General features: G+C 46.8%; 1 protein-coding gene across 2 annotated transcripts in view; it reads left to right on the forward strand.

The window, feature by feature from the left end:
* The window catches only part of PTK2B (protein tyrosine kinase 2 beta), a 56974-nt gene that overhangs the window by 13370 nt on the left and 21821 nt on the right, over positions 1-21783 (forward strand). For both annotated transcript variants that reach the window (XM_045986849.1, XM_045986857.1), the window contains exons 2-12: positions 14145-14323; positions 14840-14927; positions 16102-16181; positions 17279-17341; positions 17553-17607; positions 18051-18191; positions 18603-18677; positions 19253-19354; positions 20074-20191; positions 20737-20776; positions 21219-21265. In XM_045986849.1, the coding sequence (XP_045842805.1) occupies positions 14145-14323; positions 14840-14927; positions 16102-16181; positions 17279-17341; positions 17553-17607; positions 18051-18191; positions 18603-18677; positions 19253-19354; positions 20074-20191; positions 20737-20776; positions 21219-21265 (988 nt within the window). The remainder of the gene's footprint in view (positions 1-14144; positions 14324-14839; positions 14928-16101; positions 16182-17278; positions 17342-17552; positions 17608-18050; positions 18192-18602; positions 18678-19252; positions 19355-20073; positions 20192-20736; positions 20777-21218; positions 21266-21783) is intronic.

The raw sequence follows: 21783 nt of genomic DNA on the forward strand, positions 1-21783 counted from the left end.
TCAGAAATGAAACAGTTTCTGACACCCCTAAGGCCATCCTCTGAACCACTACATTGCATACAAAAGGTCGAACACAGGAAACCTGGAAGAATAAAAACATATGTGTGGCCATGCTGATGTGCCTCACCCCAAGACAGCACTGTTCACATTTTGATGTACCTCATTCTGGATTTGTTTATTTCAGTTTCTAGCCACTACCATTCTTTGTATGTGATTTCCTATCTTATACCCCCCTTTTATTACAATGGAAGCATTTTCCAAAAGTTTTCCAAGCTCTTTAGACAGTTTTTTTTAAAGATTTTATTTATTTATTTGACAGAGACACAGCGATAGCAGGAACACAAGCAGCGGGTGTAGGAGAGGGATAAACAGCTTTCCTGCCAAGCACAGACTCCCACACAGGGCTCAATCCCAGGACCCTGGGATCATGATCTGAGCTGAAGGCAGACGCTTAACCTCTGAGCCACTCAGGTGACCCTCTTTAGACAACTTTGAAAACCAGCAAGTAAACCCTCCGTGGTCCCCCTGTTATTTCCAGGGCTCTTTTAAACTATTTCCACTGACTGCTTGCTGGGGGGATTTTGCTACTTAAAAAATGTCCACAAGTGAGTTTCTTGGTAGAACAGGGTTTTTCTGTATTTTGAGTCATGTCTTCAGTACCTGCTTTTTCATGATCTGCTCTAGCCACAGTAACAAAATACCACAGACTGGGAGGCTTAAACAACTGGAACTTCATTTCTCACAGTTCTGGAGGCTGGAAGTCCAACGGCCTTCTTCCAGACCTGCAGAAGGTCACTGTCTTGCTGCGTCCTTACATGCCGGAGGGAGATAGAAAGATCTCGTATCCCTTTTGTCTCTTTTAAGGGCATTCATCTCATTCATGAGGGTTTTCAGGAACAGAACCCTTTTTGGAGTGTCACATTGTCATTATTGTCAGGATGACCAGGCCACGGTGGGGGGGAGGCGTGCCCTGGGTGGCAGCCACGGGTGTTGAATGGTACCACACTGCCCAGAACCATCCAGCCCTGAGGGCCAGCTGCGCCCGCTGAGACTCATGGATGTGAGCTATGAAGCATTACCATGACGTGAACGCCCAGAACCCATCCCCCTGTGTGAGAAGTAAAATGTCGCCAGTCATGTTGAAGTGACCCGTGTGCCACTACATGCCACAGACGTGAATCGTAAATCATTCCTTAAAGGGGCATTTTATGAGGGATGTTTTCGGGGAAGTACGTGGAGTCCTCCTGGTCCTTTCCTGTCATGCTCTTCACTCCTCCCAGACCTCAGCTGGGCACCAAGAGCCCTTCCTCCCTTGTGGCTTATTAGTAAATCCAAACATTTGACCCAACAGTTTTCTTTTTAACAGAGTATTTTCATTACTCAGAGACACCTCTTATGTTCTGTTCAAGTCATTTAAAGAGAAGGTCTCTTGTTGCCCTTTTGACCCATTCTGTGCACTTCCCTAGAGCTTTACTTCCGGCTCTACATGGAGCAGGCAGGGAAAAGGAAGGAACCTGCTGTAGTGAGCTCTCACCCCCGGAAACGTAAAACCCTCCGTGGCTTTCTTGCCCCAAGCAGAAGGAAGTCATTTTTCTCTGCATTACTTCTTCCCAGCCAACTTCTTCATGGCCATGACCTGACATCCTGCAAAGTTCATTTATCACACATTGGCCTCTGGCTGCTGCTAATACTGGCTTCAGCATGAAACAGGATCAGGTCCCTTTTCCAGAAAGGACTTTCTTCAGTCACCTGTGCTCCTTGTACAGAGCTCCGTCACTGTCGGCATAGTGGCAACCGTGGCATCCTTCTCTTCCCTCCGCCATTACCGTGGAGGTGGGTTTCCAAAGGTCCCAGTTCCCATTCAGGCAGTGGCATCTGAGGAGCCTCTGGCCCGTGCATCTTTGGACTCCAGTTCAGGCTCTCCAATTTATATCTCAGTTACAGACTTCTTGAGTTAATGAACCCAACTCTCCAGGTTGGCTTGCCTCTTCTGGTCCCATGTGTCTCCCTTCTCCTTTGCCTGCCCGTCATGATCATGGTCACCATCTATTAAGACCTACTGTGTGCCAACCCCTGTGCCAAGTTCTTGAACCCACGTAGAGCTGGCCAGCTTGCTTTTTCCTTGAGGCCAGGCTCAGTGCAGTGTCACGTTCCAAACGATATTAGTCTATCCTCCAAAAAGCACTGAAAATCAAGTAAAAATTTTATTCTCTTCAGGAGGAAAATATCATTGGGGTTTCACTTTCAAGATAGCAAAATTTCTTAAAATTCTAACGCTTATTTCTTCATATCCATTTGGTTGTCTGCTGTCCAGAAAAACCTTTACTTGCATTTTCGGATTCCTAAATTCTGACCCATGCAGGCTCTTCTCTTCCTCCCCTCTGTTGTTCATTTCAAGATCTATTCTTGTTCTTCCTTCAATCATTCTCTGCTTCTTTCAGTGTAAGTCAAATCCAAATGGATTGAGACCTCTCCACTTTTACCCTCCCCATCACCAAGTTTATGCTACAGACGTGCAAGAGTTGGGTGGTGCACAGAAACCCCTTAGAAAATGAAGGAAGGGACAGTTAGCATGCTTATAATTTAATATCTGCTCTTTTTATTTATACCACTTTCTATCTTATCTAGTCCCACCCAAAATCCCACAATGGAAGGGGTTCTTTCCCATTTTACAGATAAGGAAATGAGGTTAGGTGACCTGGTCAAGACCACACAGCCATGGCGGGATCCATGGCCTGACCCAGACCATGCTCCTGATCTCTCAAACATTTTGAACCATGGGTCACTGTCCTTTGTAACCCCAAGTTGTTATCCAGAAAGCTGACTCCTGTTCATTTACTCATCCATCCGTTCTTCAAGTATCTGTGCCAAGCACTGGGCTCAGAGCAGGGGATGATATTGCATGTCAAATTTGGCTTCTGACCTTGGACTTAAAAGGCTAGGAAGGCCAAGATGGACAAATGTCTTAGTTGTAACTAGAAAATGTCGGTGTTAGTTCCTTAGGACTGCCATAACCAAGTCCCACAAGCGTGGTAACTTAAAACATCAAAAAGTCATCATCTTACAGTTTGGGAGGCTAGAAGTCCACAGTCAAGATGTTGGCAGAGCCATGCTCCCTCTGAAACTTGTATGTTCCTCCTTTTAGTTTCTAGTGGTTTGTGGGCCATCTTCTGGCATTCTTTGGCCCATAGACGTATCATTCAAATCCTCCACCTTCATATGGCCCTTCTCCCCGTGCGCATGCCTCCCTTCATGTCCAAAATTCACCTTCTTATAAAGACACCAGTCCTGTTGGATCAGGGCCCACCCTAATGACCTCATTTTAAACTTAGTCTGTAAAGACCCTATTTCCAAATAAGGTCACATTCTAAGGTACGGTGATTAGGATTTCAACATATCTTTTTGGGGCCACACAATTCAACCCGTAACAATATCTGACTATATGGGTGTGCACAGTTCTTTGGGGACCCAGGGAAGGAAACAAGCCCTATCATTGCAAGTCAGGGAAGACCTCACAGCGCTGACTGTCCCCAAAGGCTCGCCAGGAGGAGAGCACGGAGACAGGGGAGCCAGGGGTCCTCCAGACAGGAAGAGCATGCTGTGCTTGGCAAGGGAGACTGGAGCTGACAGCAAATCGTGGGTGAGGTGGGAGATGAGACTTCGATGCCTCAGGCTAAAGAGTTTGGTTTTAAACCAAAGTCATCTGTTTAACTTTGCCCCAGTCTCAAAGTGGAGCCTTTATAAATAGAATTTAAGCAGGATTTTTTCAAACTAAGGCTTTAATTTATTAAAACTGTAAATTCAGTCATCTTTAAAAAGAGGAACATTGTGCCTTTCTTAGGGATGCCTGGGTGGCTCAGTAGGTTAAGCGTCTGCCTTCGGCTCAGGTCATGATCCCAGGGTCCTGGGATCCAGCCCCACGTTGGGCTCCCTGCTCAGTGGGAGTCTGTTTCTCCCTCTCCCTTTGTCCCCGCCCCCAGCTCATGCCCTCTCTCTCTCTCTCAAATAATAAATAAAATATTTAGAAAAAAAAAAAAAAGGAGCATTGTGCCTTCCTTAGAACAAAGAGTAAGGAGAATGAGTGAGGTCAAGATGAGAAAGCAGCTTGGAGGCCGGGGCCCCAGGTGGGGTCCCTGGAAGCCGAGCGTGCCCTGTGCATTTGCACGCAGGAGGTGTGTCAGTGCGTGCTCTCGTGAAACTCACCTGGGGAAGTGACTGAAACTGGATTGGGCAGAAGGAGAGAGGGTGGGCTGCGAGGTGGCCACCCCCCAGGGAGCTCTGGTGTTCGGATGAAAAGACAGGGCCTTGAAGTCCCTGAAGTGACCAGTCACCAAATACAGGCTGCACCCAGTAAGGGCTGTGACCCGAGACGGGGTGTAGGTGCTTTGGATGGGGGTGCCAGGCTGTCTGCTCAGTTGTTTCTAAAAACTCAGCCACTAACGTGAATATATTTAATAAGCTCAAACAACAACAACGAAAGTAGGTGTTTTGTGTAAAAAAAAAAAAAAATAGGTGAACCTGAGAAAGTCATGGGACTACTAAAGAAGTGATAAAAACCATGACTGAGGTATAAAGATAGACCTTTAGATGAAAGGAACAGAAAAAGACACAAGAAACAGCCCAGTACATACAATCACTTAATGTTAGACACCCTTGTGAAAACAAGTTAACTTCAAGCTGTGTACCTCACACTATATACAAAAATCTGTTTCAGATAGGAAAAAAAAATTGTGACCAAGAACCAAAAAAGAAGAGAGAAAGTGGCCTGAGTACTCGATTGCTTGGGTGACTTTTTCTCTGGGGAAATAAATGTTCCTGGACATGGGACAGCATTCAGTCCTGTCCCTGCTTTGTTGCTGCCTTACAAGAGGAAATGCCAGAGAATCGAGAGGCAAAGGTGATTTGGGGTCTTCACACCTATTTGATAAAGCAAATAAGTCAATGGCAGCCAAGCGGGAAGAAAAGCCTTAGAAATTCCACTGTGTGCAAGAAGGTGTGAGCCAACGGCGTTCCGAGGGCTTATTTCTCAGTCACAGTCAGAAGGGCAGAGGTAATGTTTTCCCTATCGCAAAAAAAAAAATGTGTGTGTGTGTGTATAAATACATCCTGGGCTTATATCAATAACAAGTGATAAAATTAAGACAGCTTTTTTTTCTGTTATGTTACATATGGCAATTTAGTGACTAGGCAAACATCTCAAACTCTTGTTCCTAAAAAATGATTTATTAAGAGAGAAAAAAAATACTGACTCATTAATGGCAATTTATGAGCCATGGGCAGTGGGCTGCTTTTACGGCTCCCACCGTTTGCTGGAGAAGCCGTGTGAAGGCAGTAAAGGGGAGGGCAGGGCTGATACAAAGGCTCCCAGTGTGAGATCATGTCAAAACTTGAGTTTTCTCTTCTTTTACACGGATTCCCCACCCCCAGTCTGGGTCCCCTCAAGAAGCTGCTTTCTTCCTTTTACCCTAAAGAGAAGCTCCTTGAGTCCAGAGTTGGAGGGTGCTCTGTGTGTGCACTGGGGCTCCCCACAATGCTTTGCAAAGTGGGTACGTCATAGGAAGTTGCTGATGGTTTGAATGAAGGAAGTGTTCTGTGGCTTCATATGACAAGGGTAGTGAAGAGCAGGAAGGAGACTGACTCCGGGAGCTTGTCATCCTACTAGAAAGTGTATGTCAGAACTGGGTTGTCGTGACTTCAGAATGCGTGCTCTGTGTCCCCCCGGGGTGGGCAGCAGTGTTTCTCCTGCCTGACGGATCTGCACACTTTGCAGTGCAGTTTTGACACGAGGCAATTCTGGAACTGGCACAGACTTGGCAGGTTGAGAGCCCGGTACCCCCACCAGACACCCCTCCTCAAAACCCAGTCACAAGCTCCCGGCTTCCCAGACCACTGGCACTTTGGACCAACTGGCTACCAACTTGGGAGTTCCTGCTTACCACCCTGCCCCAGTTTTGTTAATTTGCTAGAATGACTTGCGGAACTCAGGAAAGTGCTATCCTGATGATGACAACTTTATTATAAAAGAAGCAAACCAGGATCAGCTAAATGAAGAGATTCATGGGATGGGCTGTAAGAGGGTCCCAAACATGAAGTTTCCATGTCCTTAGGATTAAGGGTCACCCTCTGGGCACGTCGACGTGTATCACAAACCAGAAAGCTCATGTGAACTGGAGTTTTTATTGGGGTTTTGTTACATAGGCAGTCAGTTGATGGATGGATTGGTTGAACCATTGGCTGTGTAATTGGACTCTCCAGCTCTCCTCCTGTCCCTGGAAATCAGGCTGATATCATGTGGCTCAAAGTTACGAACCTCTAATCACACAGTTGGTCCTTCCAGCAAAGCGGGCCCCCATCCTGAGACTATCTAGGTGCCCCACCCTTGACTCACCTCATTAGCATAAACTCAGGTGTGGTCCAAGAGGCCCACCATGAACTACAAAGACTCTACCACTGAGGAAATCCCAAGGGCTTAGAGGTTCCCACCCCAGAAACAGGGACAAAGACCCAGCCAAGTTCTTTATTATCTAACATACTTTCATTAGTAACCAAGGAGGTGATGGTGGTGGTCGATGGAGGTGCCTCTCTCTAGGACCTTCTGGTTTGCCCCCTGGGAAAATTGCTCCCCACATAAGAATCTGCCAGCACCAGGCAACCTCACAAATAATGCACTTTATGTTTAGAAGACACCCAACTTCTTCCTTACCACAAGATGAAATCTAAATTCCTGTGAAAATCTGTTGGACAGAGCCTCAGTGAGTTTCAACCTCAAAGACCTAAAATGATCCCACCACCCTTACAACAGAAATTTGCTGCTTTTTAGAAAGCAACCTAGGAAAATGTCTTGACAACCTGTGCCTTGGAGAGTTTCACCCACCACAGAGCGAAGAGCAGGATTCAGTCCGGCCCCTCTCAGAGACTGTGAGTGCAAGAGAAGGAGTGAGACCTTGTCTGGGCTGAAAGAAATCTTACTCATTCATTTGATGTGATCCCTTTACATATCGTCTGCCTGGGGGTCGCCCTCACCAGAACTTCTCTGTTTATTCTGAAATTATTTCAAACTTTAAAAAATGTTGAAAGAACAGTACAAAGATCTCCCATAATGCCTTCACACAAATTTCCGCAGGAGTTGTGTAGCTGGCGTGCCTGGCAGTAGGAGCACCTGGCTCCAGGGGCCCCACACAGACCAGGTTTGGTCCTTTGCCGCCCACTGACAATATCCAAAGGTGGAGAAATAGTGGTGGCGAAACAAGGAAGGGTTTTATTTCAGAGAGGCCAACACTGGGAAGACAGCGGACTAGCATCTCTCAGACTGCCCTCCAAAGTGCTGAAAATACTTCTGGGTTGATGTAAGGAAAATGTGGGGCAAGGTAGATGGGTACCGTGCAGGTGGGCAGTGAAGGTCAAGTGGATCACTGTCTTGGGGTCAGTTAAGGGTCTGGCTGGCTCAGGGCAGGTCCTGTTGCTTAAAGGAGGTAGTTTCTCTTCCCATCAAAGGATGCTTTGCCCACAGAGTCTTTTTCCCGAGTTAAGAGATACACTGGGGTGGGGGTGGGGGAGCCGTGGGTCGAGATCTGCTGGGAAGAAAGACTTAATTTAAAAGTTTGAAGTCACAAAGAAGGAAGTCCTTTCTCAGTTTAGATCTATCACATGCCATATTTAGTAGCTCTGTCTTTTCTGACACACACATACCCATTGTCACTATTCTTTTCTGATTTATTTGAAAGCAAGTTGCAGCAACGCTACTGCCTCACCCCAAATACCCCAGTGTTTGTTTCCCCACAAGGACACTCTGCCACAGAACTAGCCTGCAGCCATCCAAAGGAGAAAGCCAAGACTGCTGGGATACTTGCCTTTGCACCAGAATATCCATTCAGATTTCACCACCTGTCCTCCCAGTGTCTATTTTTCCTGTCTAGCCCAGAAGCACACACCGCATTTAGTCATCATGTCTCTGTGGTCTCCTCCAGTGCAGAAGAGTTCCTCGGTCTGAAAGATGGCAGGCCTTTTCAAGACGATGGAACAAAGGGGACTCCCCCTCCCCCCCTCCTTAACATTATTGACAGGAATGCAAGCTGGGGCAGCCATTCTGGAGAAAACAATATGGAGCTTCCTCAAAAAGTTAAAAATAGAACTACCCTATGATCCAGCAAGCCCACTCCTGGGCATTTATCAGAAGAAAATGAAAACACTAACTCAAAAAGATATATTCATCCCCATATTCATGGCAGCATTATTTACAATAGTCAAGATATGGAAGCAACCCAAGTGTCTGTCCATAGATGAATGGATGAAGAATATTGTGGTATATATACACAATGGAATATTACTTAGCTGTAAAAAATGAAATCTTGCCATTTGCAATGACATGGGTGGACCTGGAGTGTATTATGCTGAGTGAAATAAGTCAGAGAAAGACAAATACTATATGGTTTCTCTCATATGTAGAATCTAACAAATTTAACAAACCAAAACAAAACAAAAGGTCAAGCTTATAGATACAGAGAACGGACTGGTGGTTGCCAGAGGGGAGATGCAGTGGGGAGTGGGCAGAATGGGTGAAGGGGGTCAAAAGGTACAAAATTCCAGCTATAAAATAAATAAGTCATAGGATATAAGATACAGCATGATGATTATAGTCCATAATACAGTATTGTATGTTTGAAAGTCACTAAGAGATTAAATCTTAAAAATTCTGATGGCAAGAAAAAAATTTTTTAATGATGTGTGGTATTGTGGTAACTAGACTTTTGTGGTGATCATTTCACAGTGTGAACAAATACTGAATCATCTATATGCCTGAAACTAATATAGTATTATGTCAATTACACCTCAGGAAAAAAAAAAGGTAACAGTTACCAAAAAAAAAAAAAAAAAAAGTATACAGACCTTTTATTTTAGAGGTCTCTGGGAAGACCCCTCACCTCGGGTCGTATAACTTGACTTGGCCAGGAACTCTTGGCAGGAATCTCAGAAATCATTCTGCACTCTTCTTGGTGCATCAAGGTAGGAGGCATGCTTTGTTTACCTGTCCTATCGATGATGTTAACCTTGATAACCTGATCATTTGCGTCTGCCAGGTGTGTGTGTGTGTGTGTGTGTGTGTGTATGACTAGAGTCTGAGGGAAGAAGATACACTGAGACTATGTCAATATCCTATTCATCATCAGACCTCCACCCTCCAGCTCTGTCATCCATTAATGAATCATGCCTAAACCAACCAATACTGTTTGTTGCCAAATGGTGATTTCCCATTTCCATCCTGTCTTCTACTACATTTACTAGTTGGCATTCTACTTTAATGAAAAATAGTCCCTTCTGCCTCATTTATTTATTTGTCTGTCTCAGATTCTGTTTTATTCAGTGGGATGTAATCCATTCCTATCATTATATTGTATTATATATTTTTGTTTTTAGGTTTTTTTACTGTTCTTTATTTAAATTCAATTAATTAACATATAGTGTACTATTAGTTTCAGAGGTAGAGTTCAGTGATTCATCAATCTTATATAACACCCAGTGTTCATGACATCACATGCCCTCCTTAATGTCCATCACCCAGTTACCCCATTCCTCTCCAGCAGCCCTCAGTTTGTTTCCTTTGTATTCCTAGCATTAGATATTTTTGTACTTAGGTGTCCCAGATCTGTCCTATGCCAGCCCCTTTAAACTAATACTGTTTCCTTGTTATATATCCCAACATTCTCTAAATACTTCCCTTTTTTCTAGGACAAAAAGATATTCCAGGCTTATTTTGTACTTTCTTTGCCTCAGCCTCAGCCCTGGAATCAGCCATTTCTCCAAGGATACCTGGATCTTCTTTTTATTTTTTTTAAACATTTATTAATTTATTTGAGAGAGAGGGAAAGAGAGAATGCACACAGAGGGGAGGGGCACACTCCCCACTGAGTGCAGAGCCCGACACTTGGTTCCAGCTCAAGACCCTGAGATCATGACCTGAGGCAAGATCCAGAGTTAGATGCTTAACCAAGTGAGCTCCCAAGAGCCCTCACACTCCCACTGTCATTGTAGTGGAGAAGGGTATTTGGAAACTAAGACTCAAAGTTTGGTCTGCAAATGACCATCTGGGTTCATTGACTTCAAGCCCTTTCAGTACACATAAGACTCTGAATGGTGCATGCTCACGTGCCCTCTGTCTCCAGCCCTCTAAAACCATGAGTCCTCACCAATTCTTTCAATTCCGATCCCTCACCCAAGGGTCCACTTTAGCCTTCTCCTCTCCATATTTGAAGTACTTTCTCCATCATTAAGAAGTCCATTTCCCATTATCTTTAATGTATTTACTCTTTGGCTGGATCCCCTTATAGGTAAACATGGTCTTCACTGCACCAGCATCTCTACCCCTGGCTCCACCTCCTCCTTTACTCTGTTCCTGGCTTTGCAGCCATTGCCAGCCCCTCTGCCTCTCGACTTTGGCCTTGGTCATACCATGTGTTCCAAGAGGAGGAAAAAGTAAAAGAGACAAAAAAAGTAGAAGAGGACATCAGGGTTTTGTTCTTCAAAGCTTTCTTTGTCTTTACAAAAGCACCAGAATCACCAGTGGAGGTCTAAAGGGAGCTCTCTGCCTCCTAACTCTCTTCCATTTGCAGAAAATACAGATTTATTCATTCATTTAATTTTTTAAATTCATTTATTTTATGTTACTCATTTATTCACTATTTTGTACGGATACTTCAAAAATGGTGGAAGCACTTGGCTGGACTGATCTTCCTGCAGATGACAATGATGCAATCTGGACAAAATAACAAGGAAATGATCTTGAAAGCCCTGAAGAGTGACTAGAACCAGCTGAGACTAGAGAGAAGACTGCTCTTGAGAGCAGAATGTCTGGCTTTTTGCCTGAGGGCACTTTCCAGTCTGGGAGGGTTGGGAGGGGCAGCAAGCTTCAGCCTTATGGGCTTGAGGCATCATAGGATATAATTTAGGGCTGACTGAACAGCCAGAAGATGTAGGAAAATCCTGGAGAAGAGGGAGCCACCAGAGGAGTGAACCCTGAAATAGAAAATTAATTTTAATTTTTAAAATTTTCAGAAATATCGAAATACTTAAACTATTTAGAAATAAATGTAGCAAAAGACTTGCAAAACTATACACTGAAAAGTGCAAAACGCTGCTGAGAAAAATTAAAGAAGAAGAAAATTAAGTGGAGTGGTATAACATGTTTGTGGTTTGGAAGACTCCACTCTAAGATGTCAATTCTTCCCCACTAAGCTATATATTTAACACAATCTCAATCATGATTCAGCAGGCATTTTAAATAGAAAGTGACAAACTGATTCAAAAATGTATATGGAAGTGCAGATACCCAGAATAGCACAATAATCTGGTAGAGGAGATGGTAAAAGGTTTGTGCTATTTGACTTTAAGATCTCCTCTAAAGCTACAGTAATGCAGGCAGTGTGGTAGTGGCAGAGTAAAAACAAAGATTAGTAGATCAGGATTGAGAGTCTAGAAATAAATCTAAACTTATATGGCCAATTGGTTTTGACAAAGGCAGCAAAACAATTCAATTGGAAAATGAAAGTCAACAACCACTGCTAACAATCATAGATCTTTAAGAAAAAAATAAATTTTGACCCCTACCTCACACCACATATAAAAATTAATTCAAGATCGATCACAGACCTAAAAGGAAAGTGAAAACTATAAAGTTCATAAAAGAAAAATAGGAGAATAGCTTCATGATCTAGAGGCAAGCAAAGATTTCTTAGACAATATGCAGAAAGCACTGACCATTAAAGAAAATTTTGATAAGACTTTACCCAAAAAAAGTGACAAGGAAGTTAATAATAGGCACAGTACAGACCTGGAAAAAGTATTTATGAAACACAAACAAAGTACTTTGATCTAGAATCTATAAGAATCACCTACAACTCAATAATAAAAAGACAAGACAGAAAAATGGGCAAAGGTTTGGAACAAACACTTCTCAAAGGAAGATACATGAATGGCCTTATGAAAACGTGCTCGATATCGTTAGTCATCAGGAAGATGCAAATTAAAAGAACAATGAGATACCACACATAACCATCAAAGTGACTAATATTAAAGAGATATCCAACACCAAATGTTGGTGAGGATTTTGTGTAATGAACATCTCATATATCCAGTAGAAATATTAAAGAGAATGATCATAGCAGTTTCTTAGAAAGTTAAACATACATCTACCTTTGACACAGTGATTTCCACTTCTAGGTATTTGTCCAGAGGAGATGACAGCATATATACACCAAAAAACCCGTACAATAATGTTCATAGCACTTTCATTCACAGTAGCAAAAAATAAGAAATAGCCCAGGTATCTAGAAACAGGGGAATGAATTATATATGCTAAATGTTTCCATCATATGAAGTTCTAGAACAGGCAAAACTAAGCAAACCTGGGAGGAAAATTGGTTGCCTGAAATTGGGGTGGGCATGGGCATGAGAGTTGACTGAGAAGGGATAAGAGGGAACTTTCTCGGTGTCTTGAAAAGTTCTGTATCTTAATTAATGGCATGTGGTTTACACACAAACTGTATAATTGACATGTGTGCATTTTAATGTCCATAAATTCTACCTTAAAAGAACTGTAAAAAGTGGTAATAGTTGAGTGGCAATTGGGTGTCAGAGGCAGAATGGATGAAGCAAGAGTGGTTGAATGTTGATAATTGTTGAAGCTGGGTGTTGTGTACGTTGGGATTTATTATACTCTTCTCTCAACTTCAGTGTACTTAAAATTTCCAATAACTACAAGGGTTCCCAGTCCTGGAGAAATTAGACATAGACCAGTAAGTTTCATGTGGGGCAGGGAAGGCTCTACATTTAAAAACACCAGAGGTTGGGACTCCAGGTGGGGCTCAGGAGTGACGTAGGGGCTCTGGATAATATAATCATATGAGTGGATAGAGCAGTACAGAGGGTCAATGGCAGGAGAAATGGGTGGAAATAATAACAAAATGGTCAACTTCCCATCTGTGAGCTCTCCTTTTGCCTGTGTCCCTCTTGCTATAGGTCCCATTGATCACAGCCTTCTTCCCCATTCCAAGACCACAGTTCTGATTTCTGCACTGACTTGTAGCAACTGTTACCGTGTGCTTTCTGTGCCTCAGTTTCCTTATCTATCCCACAGAGTAAGAGCTGACTGCTCTGATGGTCATTTGCTTCCCTAATGGAGAAGGGATCTTTTAGCTTGGGGTCATTTAGCTTCTTCACTGCATAAAGTTGAAGAGGGCTGGCAGGAGGCAGAGTTGGACCAAGGCATGTGGGTACCCAAGCAGACTAATAATTTGGCATTCCTTCAAAACAGCACTATTTAAATATGAGTTTAACATTTTATTGGTGAAAATTCAAAGAGTTTTTAAAAATCTTCCTTTGATGGTACTTTCTGCTTCATTGGGAATGGGATCAATTCACCAGTTACATGTGCAACCATACGAGAAACCTGAATTAAACTGAAACTAATGTGATTTCAGAATGAGGCGGGACCTTATAGATGGGCTTCTAGGCGGCTGCCCAGTGGGCCTCTTCTTGATCCAGCTCTGTCTTGAGGCCAGGAAATGATGGCTTCAGGCTATGGGCAGGCTGACTTCTACCAACAGGAAAGCAAGAATAGTAGGCTTCCCGATTTCTTCCCAACACTCTGTTTCCTGTGGCCATGCTTCTTATGTGTAAACTGGGCCACTTAATCCATAATGGGAGTCTCATGTTCTGGCTTGCCCAGCCCCAGGACCCCATGAAGCAGCCTGGCCTAGTAGAAATTCTCAGAGTCCACTGGCCCTGGGTTCAAAATCCCAGGTTAATTCCATGAGTTGTGTAACCCACATTGGTTTGATCATCAGCCAAATGGAGTTGTAACACCTACTCCCCTGTGTTGTATGGGATGTCATGAAATAATAATGTATGCAAGAGGTCTGGAGTGCCTACCACAGACCCTCAATTATGCTGAGGGCAATTTTACATGGCGGATGCTCATTAATTATTCATCGGTTTGGTTGGAGTGGGCTACAGAAGCACAGAGTCTGTGCTCTTTGCCTCAGCTGCATTTTCTCCCACCCTGGTGAATCATACTTCTGGGGACTGCATGAGGACTGTGGGAACCTAGCAGGGGGCATCCCTGAATCATGTCTCTCTGTTCTCCTCCCCAGGATGTCATCGCCTCCATCCTGATGAGCGGACGGATCGGGCCCAACATCCAGCTGGCTGAGTGCTATGGGCTAAGGCTAAAGCACATGAAGTCAGATGAGATCCACTGGCTGCACCCGCAGATGACAGTGGGGGAGGTGCAGGACAAGTACGAATGTCTACACGTGGAAGCCGAGTGGAGGTAGGAGAAGAGCCCTGGGTTCTCAAATGGGGGGAGAGGAGTACGGAGTGGGGAGGCCCTGGGAAGTCCTTCCTCAGAGCACTTCCCAACGTCTAAGAATCTTCTAGAAAATCTGAGTGGCATTTTAGGCCTAGTCCTCTTGCAGCCTCCAATGCATGTATTGGCCAAGGCCTAACATGGACTCATAGCACTCACCCGGCAGATATCAGGAACAGGCAGGATGCTCTTAGAACTATGGAGAAGGAGGAACAGTAGGGCAGAGAGGATAGAGAACCAGGTCAAGTGCTGATCTGCAAACCTAAGGAAAACAATTGCCACGAGGGGAAAGAGTTGGAGAGTCAGGATTAGCGTTGACTACCACCTGCTGGGCTCCATGGTCCTCCACGCTCCTCCATCCAACCACAGAGGAGGGAAAGAAGAAGCAAGTCCTGAATGGGTGGTCATCAGCCTCATGGGCAGACCCATACATGACTAGCTTCCCTGTGTCAACCAGAGAGTCTGAACTTCCCGTCCCAGGTATGACCTTCAAATCCGCTACTTGCCAGAGGACTTCATGGAAAGCCTAAAAGAAGACAGGACAACGCTACTTTATTTTTACCAACAGGTAGAAGTATTTTATTTTTCTGTTCCCAGGATCCTATTGATCATCTTCTCTTCAGGAGATAGAAGGACAAAGCCCAGATATGGGAGGTCCCAGTCTAGGAAACTTCTCGTGGAGACATACATGCCTTGGTCCCTGGTCAGCAGTTCCAACCCTAGTTCTCTCATGGCTCTTTGAGGGCTGGCTCACCCTGCCCCATGTGCACAGCTTCTTTTGGACTTTGCTGGTGGCTATTTACTGCCCAGGAGACCTGGTGGTGAGCAGACAGTGTAGGTCCAAAGAAAAGGGATAGTCTTAGCACACAGACTCTCGCACACCTGGCTTCTAGCCCAGTTCTGCCACCTACTAACCCAGGATCCTCCCAGGGCTTAACTTACCTGCCTGAAACTGTTTCCTTTTCTAGAAAATGGAGGTGATAAGAATAATATTTACTTTATAGGGTTGTGGGGAGGGCCAAATGGTATCATTAGCAGGGTGCTAGTGAACCAGCTCTCTGCAGAAAAGAATCTCTGATTTATAGCACGTGCCAATTTCCATGGTATAAATATTGCCCCACCATGGGTGGCATTTTGAAGCTACCGGTATGATCATACAGCTTGCAAAACTTCAGAAGCTTTAATACCTGGCTTTCATGGGCTGTTTGGAGCTGCTGTAACACGCCACTGCCTGTAATAATGCAGGTAGCATGCCTAGCACAGGACGGGCCACAGTGAGCACTGAGGATGTGTGAGCCTGCTGCCACTGTAGTCTGTCTGGTCCCTGGTTTGCTGGACACAAAGCAAGACCCTGATTGTAGAGTGGATGACATCTGTCACTATTTACCAACAAGCTGTGGAATAAATGATTGGCTCATACCTGAATGCCAGTTTCTTTATCTCTAAAGTTAAGAGTGGAGAGAAGAATTTGAACTCCAGCCTCATAAAGCCGTGAGAGCATGTGTCTGGAAATGCTTCCAAAAATTGGAAGGCCTTGGCCTGTAGGGACATGATTCTAGAGGGCTCTGGAGGGATGCAGAGGCTACACGTTTGTGCATGGTGGGGTGTGTGTGTGAGAGAGAGAGAGTGACAGCTTGGGGCTGCAAGATTGCATTCAAAGCCCCCACCATCTCCTGGGGCCTCTGTTCAGGGAAACAGGGAAGGAGGGCGTGACTCTCAACCTTGGCCTTTCCCCTCACCAGCTACGGAATGACTACATGCAACGCTATGCCAGCAAGGTCAGCGAGGGCATGGCCCTGCAGCTAGGCTGTCTGGAGCTCAGGTATGTGGCCTCAAGGATCCCCCAGGGACTGGAGTTCTTGGCCGTCTTTGCTTGCATCCAGGTTGAGAAACAAGAGTGGGTACATGAGGGTGGGGTGACAAATGGTGGCTGACATAGGGTAAAGTGCTCACTGTCTTGTCCTTAGAATAGAAGGGCCAGTCCCATCTCTGGTCAGGGTCCCCTGCTTCCTTTGGCTGCCACTGCTCTTGCCTCCAGGCTGCCTGTTTCTTCCATCTATCTGCCATTCCAGTGATTCAGTAAATGTTTCTTTGAGCAGTAGGCAAGGTCCTGGGAGATATTCAAATGTTGGGTTTCCATCTGTGTTGTTCACTGCTATGTCCTCAGTGGCAGTAAGCACCGATAAATATGTAAAGAATTAGCAAGCCATGCAGAGGTGCCCTCAGACTTCCAGGTCTGGTCCAGGAGGTGACAGGTGTGTCCACGGTTGCTTATAATACAGAATGAAACAGGTGCCAAACATTTCTCTCCTTGGTTAAAGCTTGCAGGATTTCTCCATCTCAGCACTAGGGACATTTAGGGCTGGATAATTCTTTGGTTGGGGGACCATCCTGTGAATTACAGTATATTTAACAGCATTCCTGGCCTCTACACACTAGATGCTGGTGGGACAATCCTCCTCCTAACCCGATGTGACAACCAAAGATTTCCAGACATTGCTGAAGGCTTCCAGGCTGGAGAGGGAGGTGTCAAATTGCTCCTGGTTGAGGACCACTGAATTGGGCCATATACCCGAGCCACCGAATGCTAGACATTCCAACAATCAGTGTTGGCTGCCTTGGGTCATTTATTTTTAGAGGACACAGATAGAACTGCCATCTTCCTCCTCTGCCCCAAAACTGGGCAGTCCCAGAGCTGGGTCTCCCAAAACATAGGGCAGGAGCCCTTCTTAGGAATGAAATTTGTGGGTTTTCCTTTTCTTCATGGTTTAGTAAATAACATTTTTTTAATTCTCATACTGTTCTCCTTCCCATTGTTTACCACATTTGGCAGGGGAAAGAGAGCTTCTAGACCATTGTGTTGCTTTGGGTGGCCTTGTACTCCAGCCATCAACCTATTTATGACTTCTCTCTCTCCAGGCGGTTCTTCAAGGACATGCCGCACAACGCACTTGACAAAAAGTCCAACTTCGAGCTCTTGGAGTAAGTTTGACACTGGCCCTTGCCTCTCCTGCCTTCCTTCCTTACTGCCCTGCTTTTCCTATTCACTCCCTACCTTGTTCATCCCCAGACCAGAGCCAAGCAGGACCCATCTCCCTGTTCTTCAGGCCATCTTGCCTCTTCCTGATTGGACTAAAGTCCTGAGTTGGGGGTGAGCGGGAGTCAGATGTCACTTTTCCCCTCCTTCTTTCAGGAAAGAAGTGGGGCTGGACCTGTTTTTTCCAAAGCAGATGCAGGAGAACTTAAAGGTGAGGCAACCACTGGGCAAGGGGCCTAGAGCGACCCCCTTTGTGTTGGCCTCCAGAACTGGAGCTAATGGCACCGGGCTGGGGGTACTTGGGAAAGCCAGGGTATCTGGGCTGTCTTGGGCCATCTGGGCATAGGGCCACTGAAAGCACCTAGCGGGTCCTTTCTGTGGCTGGCCATTAGGAAACCAGGCTCTGTTTCCACATCAGAGGCCAATTAGCTTTGTGGCCTGGGGATGCTACTTCCCATGCTTCCCTGCCAGGGCTACGGTGAGCCTCCCTTGACAGAGTAGGTGTGTGTCTTAGTCATAGATCGCTGTTGCTCTCATGGCAAAGGCCTGAGGACCATCCTCTGGCAGCAGACAGGCTCTTGGTGAGATCAGGGAAGGCATCAGAGCCTGGAGGAGCAGGGCCCGCTCATCACTGGCCATCCCCCCACCCCCCAGCCCAAGCAGTTCCGGAAGATGATCCAGCAGACATTCCAGCAGTACGCCTCGCTCAAGGAGGAGGAGTGCGTCATGAAGTTCTTCAACACCCTCGCGGGCTTTGCCAACATCGACCAGGAGACCTATCGCTGTGAACTCATTGTAATGACACGTCCTCTTTGTTCTCTCCCTGACCTGAATTCCAGGCCTCTCAGGGAACCGGCCCATGAGGCCAACATGGGGGGCAAGGAGGGGTGTGCTTACTTGTAGCAGCCCACATAAGCCAAGCTCCTCGGGCAACTGGGCCTCACCAACATACCGTCAAACACAACCAATGTTGACCTACTTGCCGGAAGCAGGGAGTGGAAATCTTGGCCACAGATCTTGGAGGTGGGCAGAGTAGGCAGGGTAGGCAGGGAGGACGGTAATCTGTTGGAAGGGTTTTAAGACTGAAGGAGCTGGAGGGCCCAGGAAACAGTGGCCTGTGTCTGACTCAGTGAGCTGTTTTGCAGATTTCTGAAATAGGAGGGAGACAGAACTGAAGCAGCAATCTTCTCTCTCCTTTTATTCCAGCAAGGATGGAACATTACTGTGGACCTAGTCATCGGCCCTAAGGGCATCCGCCAGCTGACAAGTCAAGATGCCAAGGTAGAGGGAGGCATGGGGCAGGCTGCACCCAGCACCGGGCTAAGCAGTCTTCCCCTCTCTGCTGCCTCCTGCCTTTCCCTGCGTTTCAGTTGCTCCTGCCCCTTGCTGAGAGCAGAGAGGCCCTTGGTATGAGAAGCCGAGAGAGTATTTGGAGCCTGGGGCAGATGGTTCTTTACTTTCCTGTGATGATCCCCTGCACAGAGGCTGGAGGGGTTGGGGTGGGGAGAGAAGACAGAAGGACACTATCACTGCACTTCTGGCTTAGATTAAATTGTTGCTCTTGTAATGGCAAGATGGGGCAATCATTCCCCTGGGAGTCAGAAGACCTGGGTCCGGTCCTGGCTCTGTCACCATCGTGGCATATGACTTCGGGCCAGTCCCTATTCCTAGATTCATCTTCTCTTCTGCAAAGTGAGAAGCTTAGACCAGATGATGCTTTCAGTCTTCACTGTCTTTGATTCTGTCTTCATCCCATGGAGAGGCTGTCGGTGCTTCCTTGCAACCCCAGACTGGCCAATCTTCACGGCCCCACCCCAGGAGTGGGAATGTCTGAAGGGCCCCCTCCTTTCTTACAGCCCACCTGCCTGGCTGAATTCAAGCAGATCAGGTCCATTCGGTGCCTGCCCCTGGAGGAGGGCCAGGCGGTTTTGCAGTTGGGCATTGAAGGCGCCCCCCAGGTGAGCATCTCTGGGCACCTGGGAGCTCTGAAACAGGCAGCCCCCGAACGCAGTCTTTCTTGCTTAGGTCAGCCTGGCTTTGGGGATCTTGCTAAGAAAACTGCACCTATTTCTCAGACAAGGTAGCAGGTTGACAGTAAAATTGTAAGGGAAATGCATCAGGAAGCAAAGCTGTCTAAAAATGTCAAGAAATAAGTTGGGGGTGTTTTTAGGGTGGGTGAAGTGCCCGGAATTCAAGGTACATAGGAGAGCTCTAACTTTGAACAAGTGAATGATGACTCAGTAACAGGATCTCCGGGGACCCGGGTGGGCTTTTTGTGGGTGGAAGAATCAGATAGAACTCAGACAGCAAACCGATTGTCTATATCCCCTTTTATCTGTCTGTCCCAAGCGCACTGCCTCTTCTCCTAGTTTCTGCTCTTATCTATGGAGGTACAAGGAAGGCATTGTGCTATGCACTGAGAGACCAAAATAAGTCCCAGCAGACACTGGCCTTCCTAGGGTTTAGGGTCGCCAGGTGGGGAGGGATGACAAGTGCGCCCCCTGGTGGTCGTGGAGGAAGGCAAGCCAAACCCCAGGACAGGTGCTGATGGATTCTATCATGGGAATGGGTGGGTTGCGACGTCAGCCCCTTCTGAGGCAGTTTCTTCTCAGGTCTTGTGGGGCAGACTCTAGCCAAGGCTCTTGGGTCTCATCCTTGGCTGGTCTCTTCTCTGCAGTCCTTGTCCATCAAAACCTCCTCTCTGGCAGAGGCCGAGAACATGGCTGACCTGGTGGACGGTTACTGCCGGCTGCAGGGGGAGCACAAAGGCTCTCTCATCATTCATCCCAAGAAAGGTGAGTTTCCATTCAAAGGCACACAGGCCCAATGGGCAGATGTGGCACAAGCCCCCAGAAGCAGAGCAGAAGAAGCGAAACCATTGACCAAGATGGAAAGGAAGAGGCTCTGGAAGTGGGACCAGGTGCTGGCCCACCTCTTCTTGGGTGCTCCTTGGAGATCTGTCCTGGGTCCTTCACTGCAGGCCCTGGCCGAAGGCAGCTTTGGGGGCTGGCTTCTGGAGTGGTGGTGTTTGTAGCCCCAGGAAGAGCAAAGATAGTGCTAGAACACGACTGGTCCTTCCTCTTAATATGTGTCTGTTTGGGGATGGGATCAGGAAGCAGGGGTCCAGTTTGGAACGTGTGGGTGGTGGCAGAAAGACACTTGAGAATTTCTTCCACTAAGAGGACTCTAATTCAGGCCAGCTTCCACTCCATATTTCAGAGGATACATAGCGGGAAGGGGGTCTGCCTTTTGTTGGCTCACAGGAGGTGTGAGGTCAGCCATCCATCCAGGACTCTGTGTCCTCTGGCTCCAGCTCCCCCTCTTTCTGCCCTCTCCCCAGATGGTGAGAAGCGGAACAGCCTGCCCCAGATCCCCATGCTGTGAGTACAATGGGAAGACGGGGAACAAGGACTGCACTCAGCCTATGTCTTCCTGGGAGGAGGCAGAATGAATAGGGTACCCCACCGCCTGGTTCCTGGTTTCCAGGCCCCCGGGGGAGAACATGGGAACCCTGGCAATTTCTCACCAGTAAATTTCACCCCATCAGTTCCTGCAAGGGTAGTCCCGCGTCCTAATGCCATCTGGCCTCATCTTAGGGAGAATGGCTGCTGTCCCCTCTTCCCTGGCCCCTGGCAGCGTGGGCTGTGCTCCCAGGCTGGTATCATCGGGACTGTCTGCTCCTCCCTGGGGCAGGCAGGGATACCAGGGCAGCTGGCCTCCGGGAGAGGCGGGTGGGAGAGGGTGGGCTGCCAAGGCCATCCTGGGGCCACACTGCCAGGCTCTGAGTTCACCAGGCTCCTGCCCTTTCGTCTCCTCCTACAGCAACCTAGAGGCCCAGCGGCCCCACCTCTCAGAGAGCTGCAGCATAGGTAAGCCTGCCCGTGTCCAGAGTCTCCCTTCTGCCCGCTCTTGTGCTGTTGTCAAGGATGCCCTCAAAGCTATGCAAAGACAGATTTCCCCTGTGGCTTCACTGTGACAGCTTAAAGCGTCATTAATCCTAATAGCTAATGTGTGTTCGCCAGTTATAATGCTGGGTGCCATGTTTGTCTGAGCTTGGGCCACCCTAACAAACACCACAGCCAGGGGGCGCCCTACTCCTGCCCTCATCTAACCCTAATCACATACCCCCAGAGGACAGGCCTCCAGATACCTTCCCACGGGGTGGGGACGGGGGGTGGGGGGCTGGGATTTCCACATAGGAATGTGGGGGAGATACAAACATTCAGTCCACAGCAGGGTCAAATATATAATAGGAATTATTTTATTTGATCTTTATGACATTCCCTGGAAACATTCCCTTCATAGAAAGAAAAACTGAGGTTAAGGGAGGCTAAGGAACTTGCCCTAAATGATGCAACCAGGCAGTAGTGAGCAGGAATTCCAGTCA

Source organism: Meles meles, chromosome 2 (genome assembly GCF_922984935.1).
Source record: "Meles meles chromosome 2, mMelMel3.1 paternal haplotype, whole genome shotgun sequence".
NCBI classification, from domain to species: Eukaryota; Metazoa; Chordata; class Mammalia; order Carnivora; family Mustelidae; genus Meles; species Meles meles.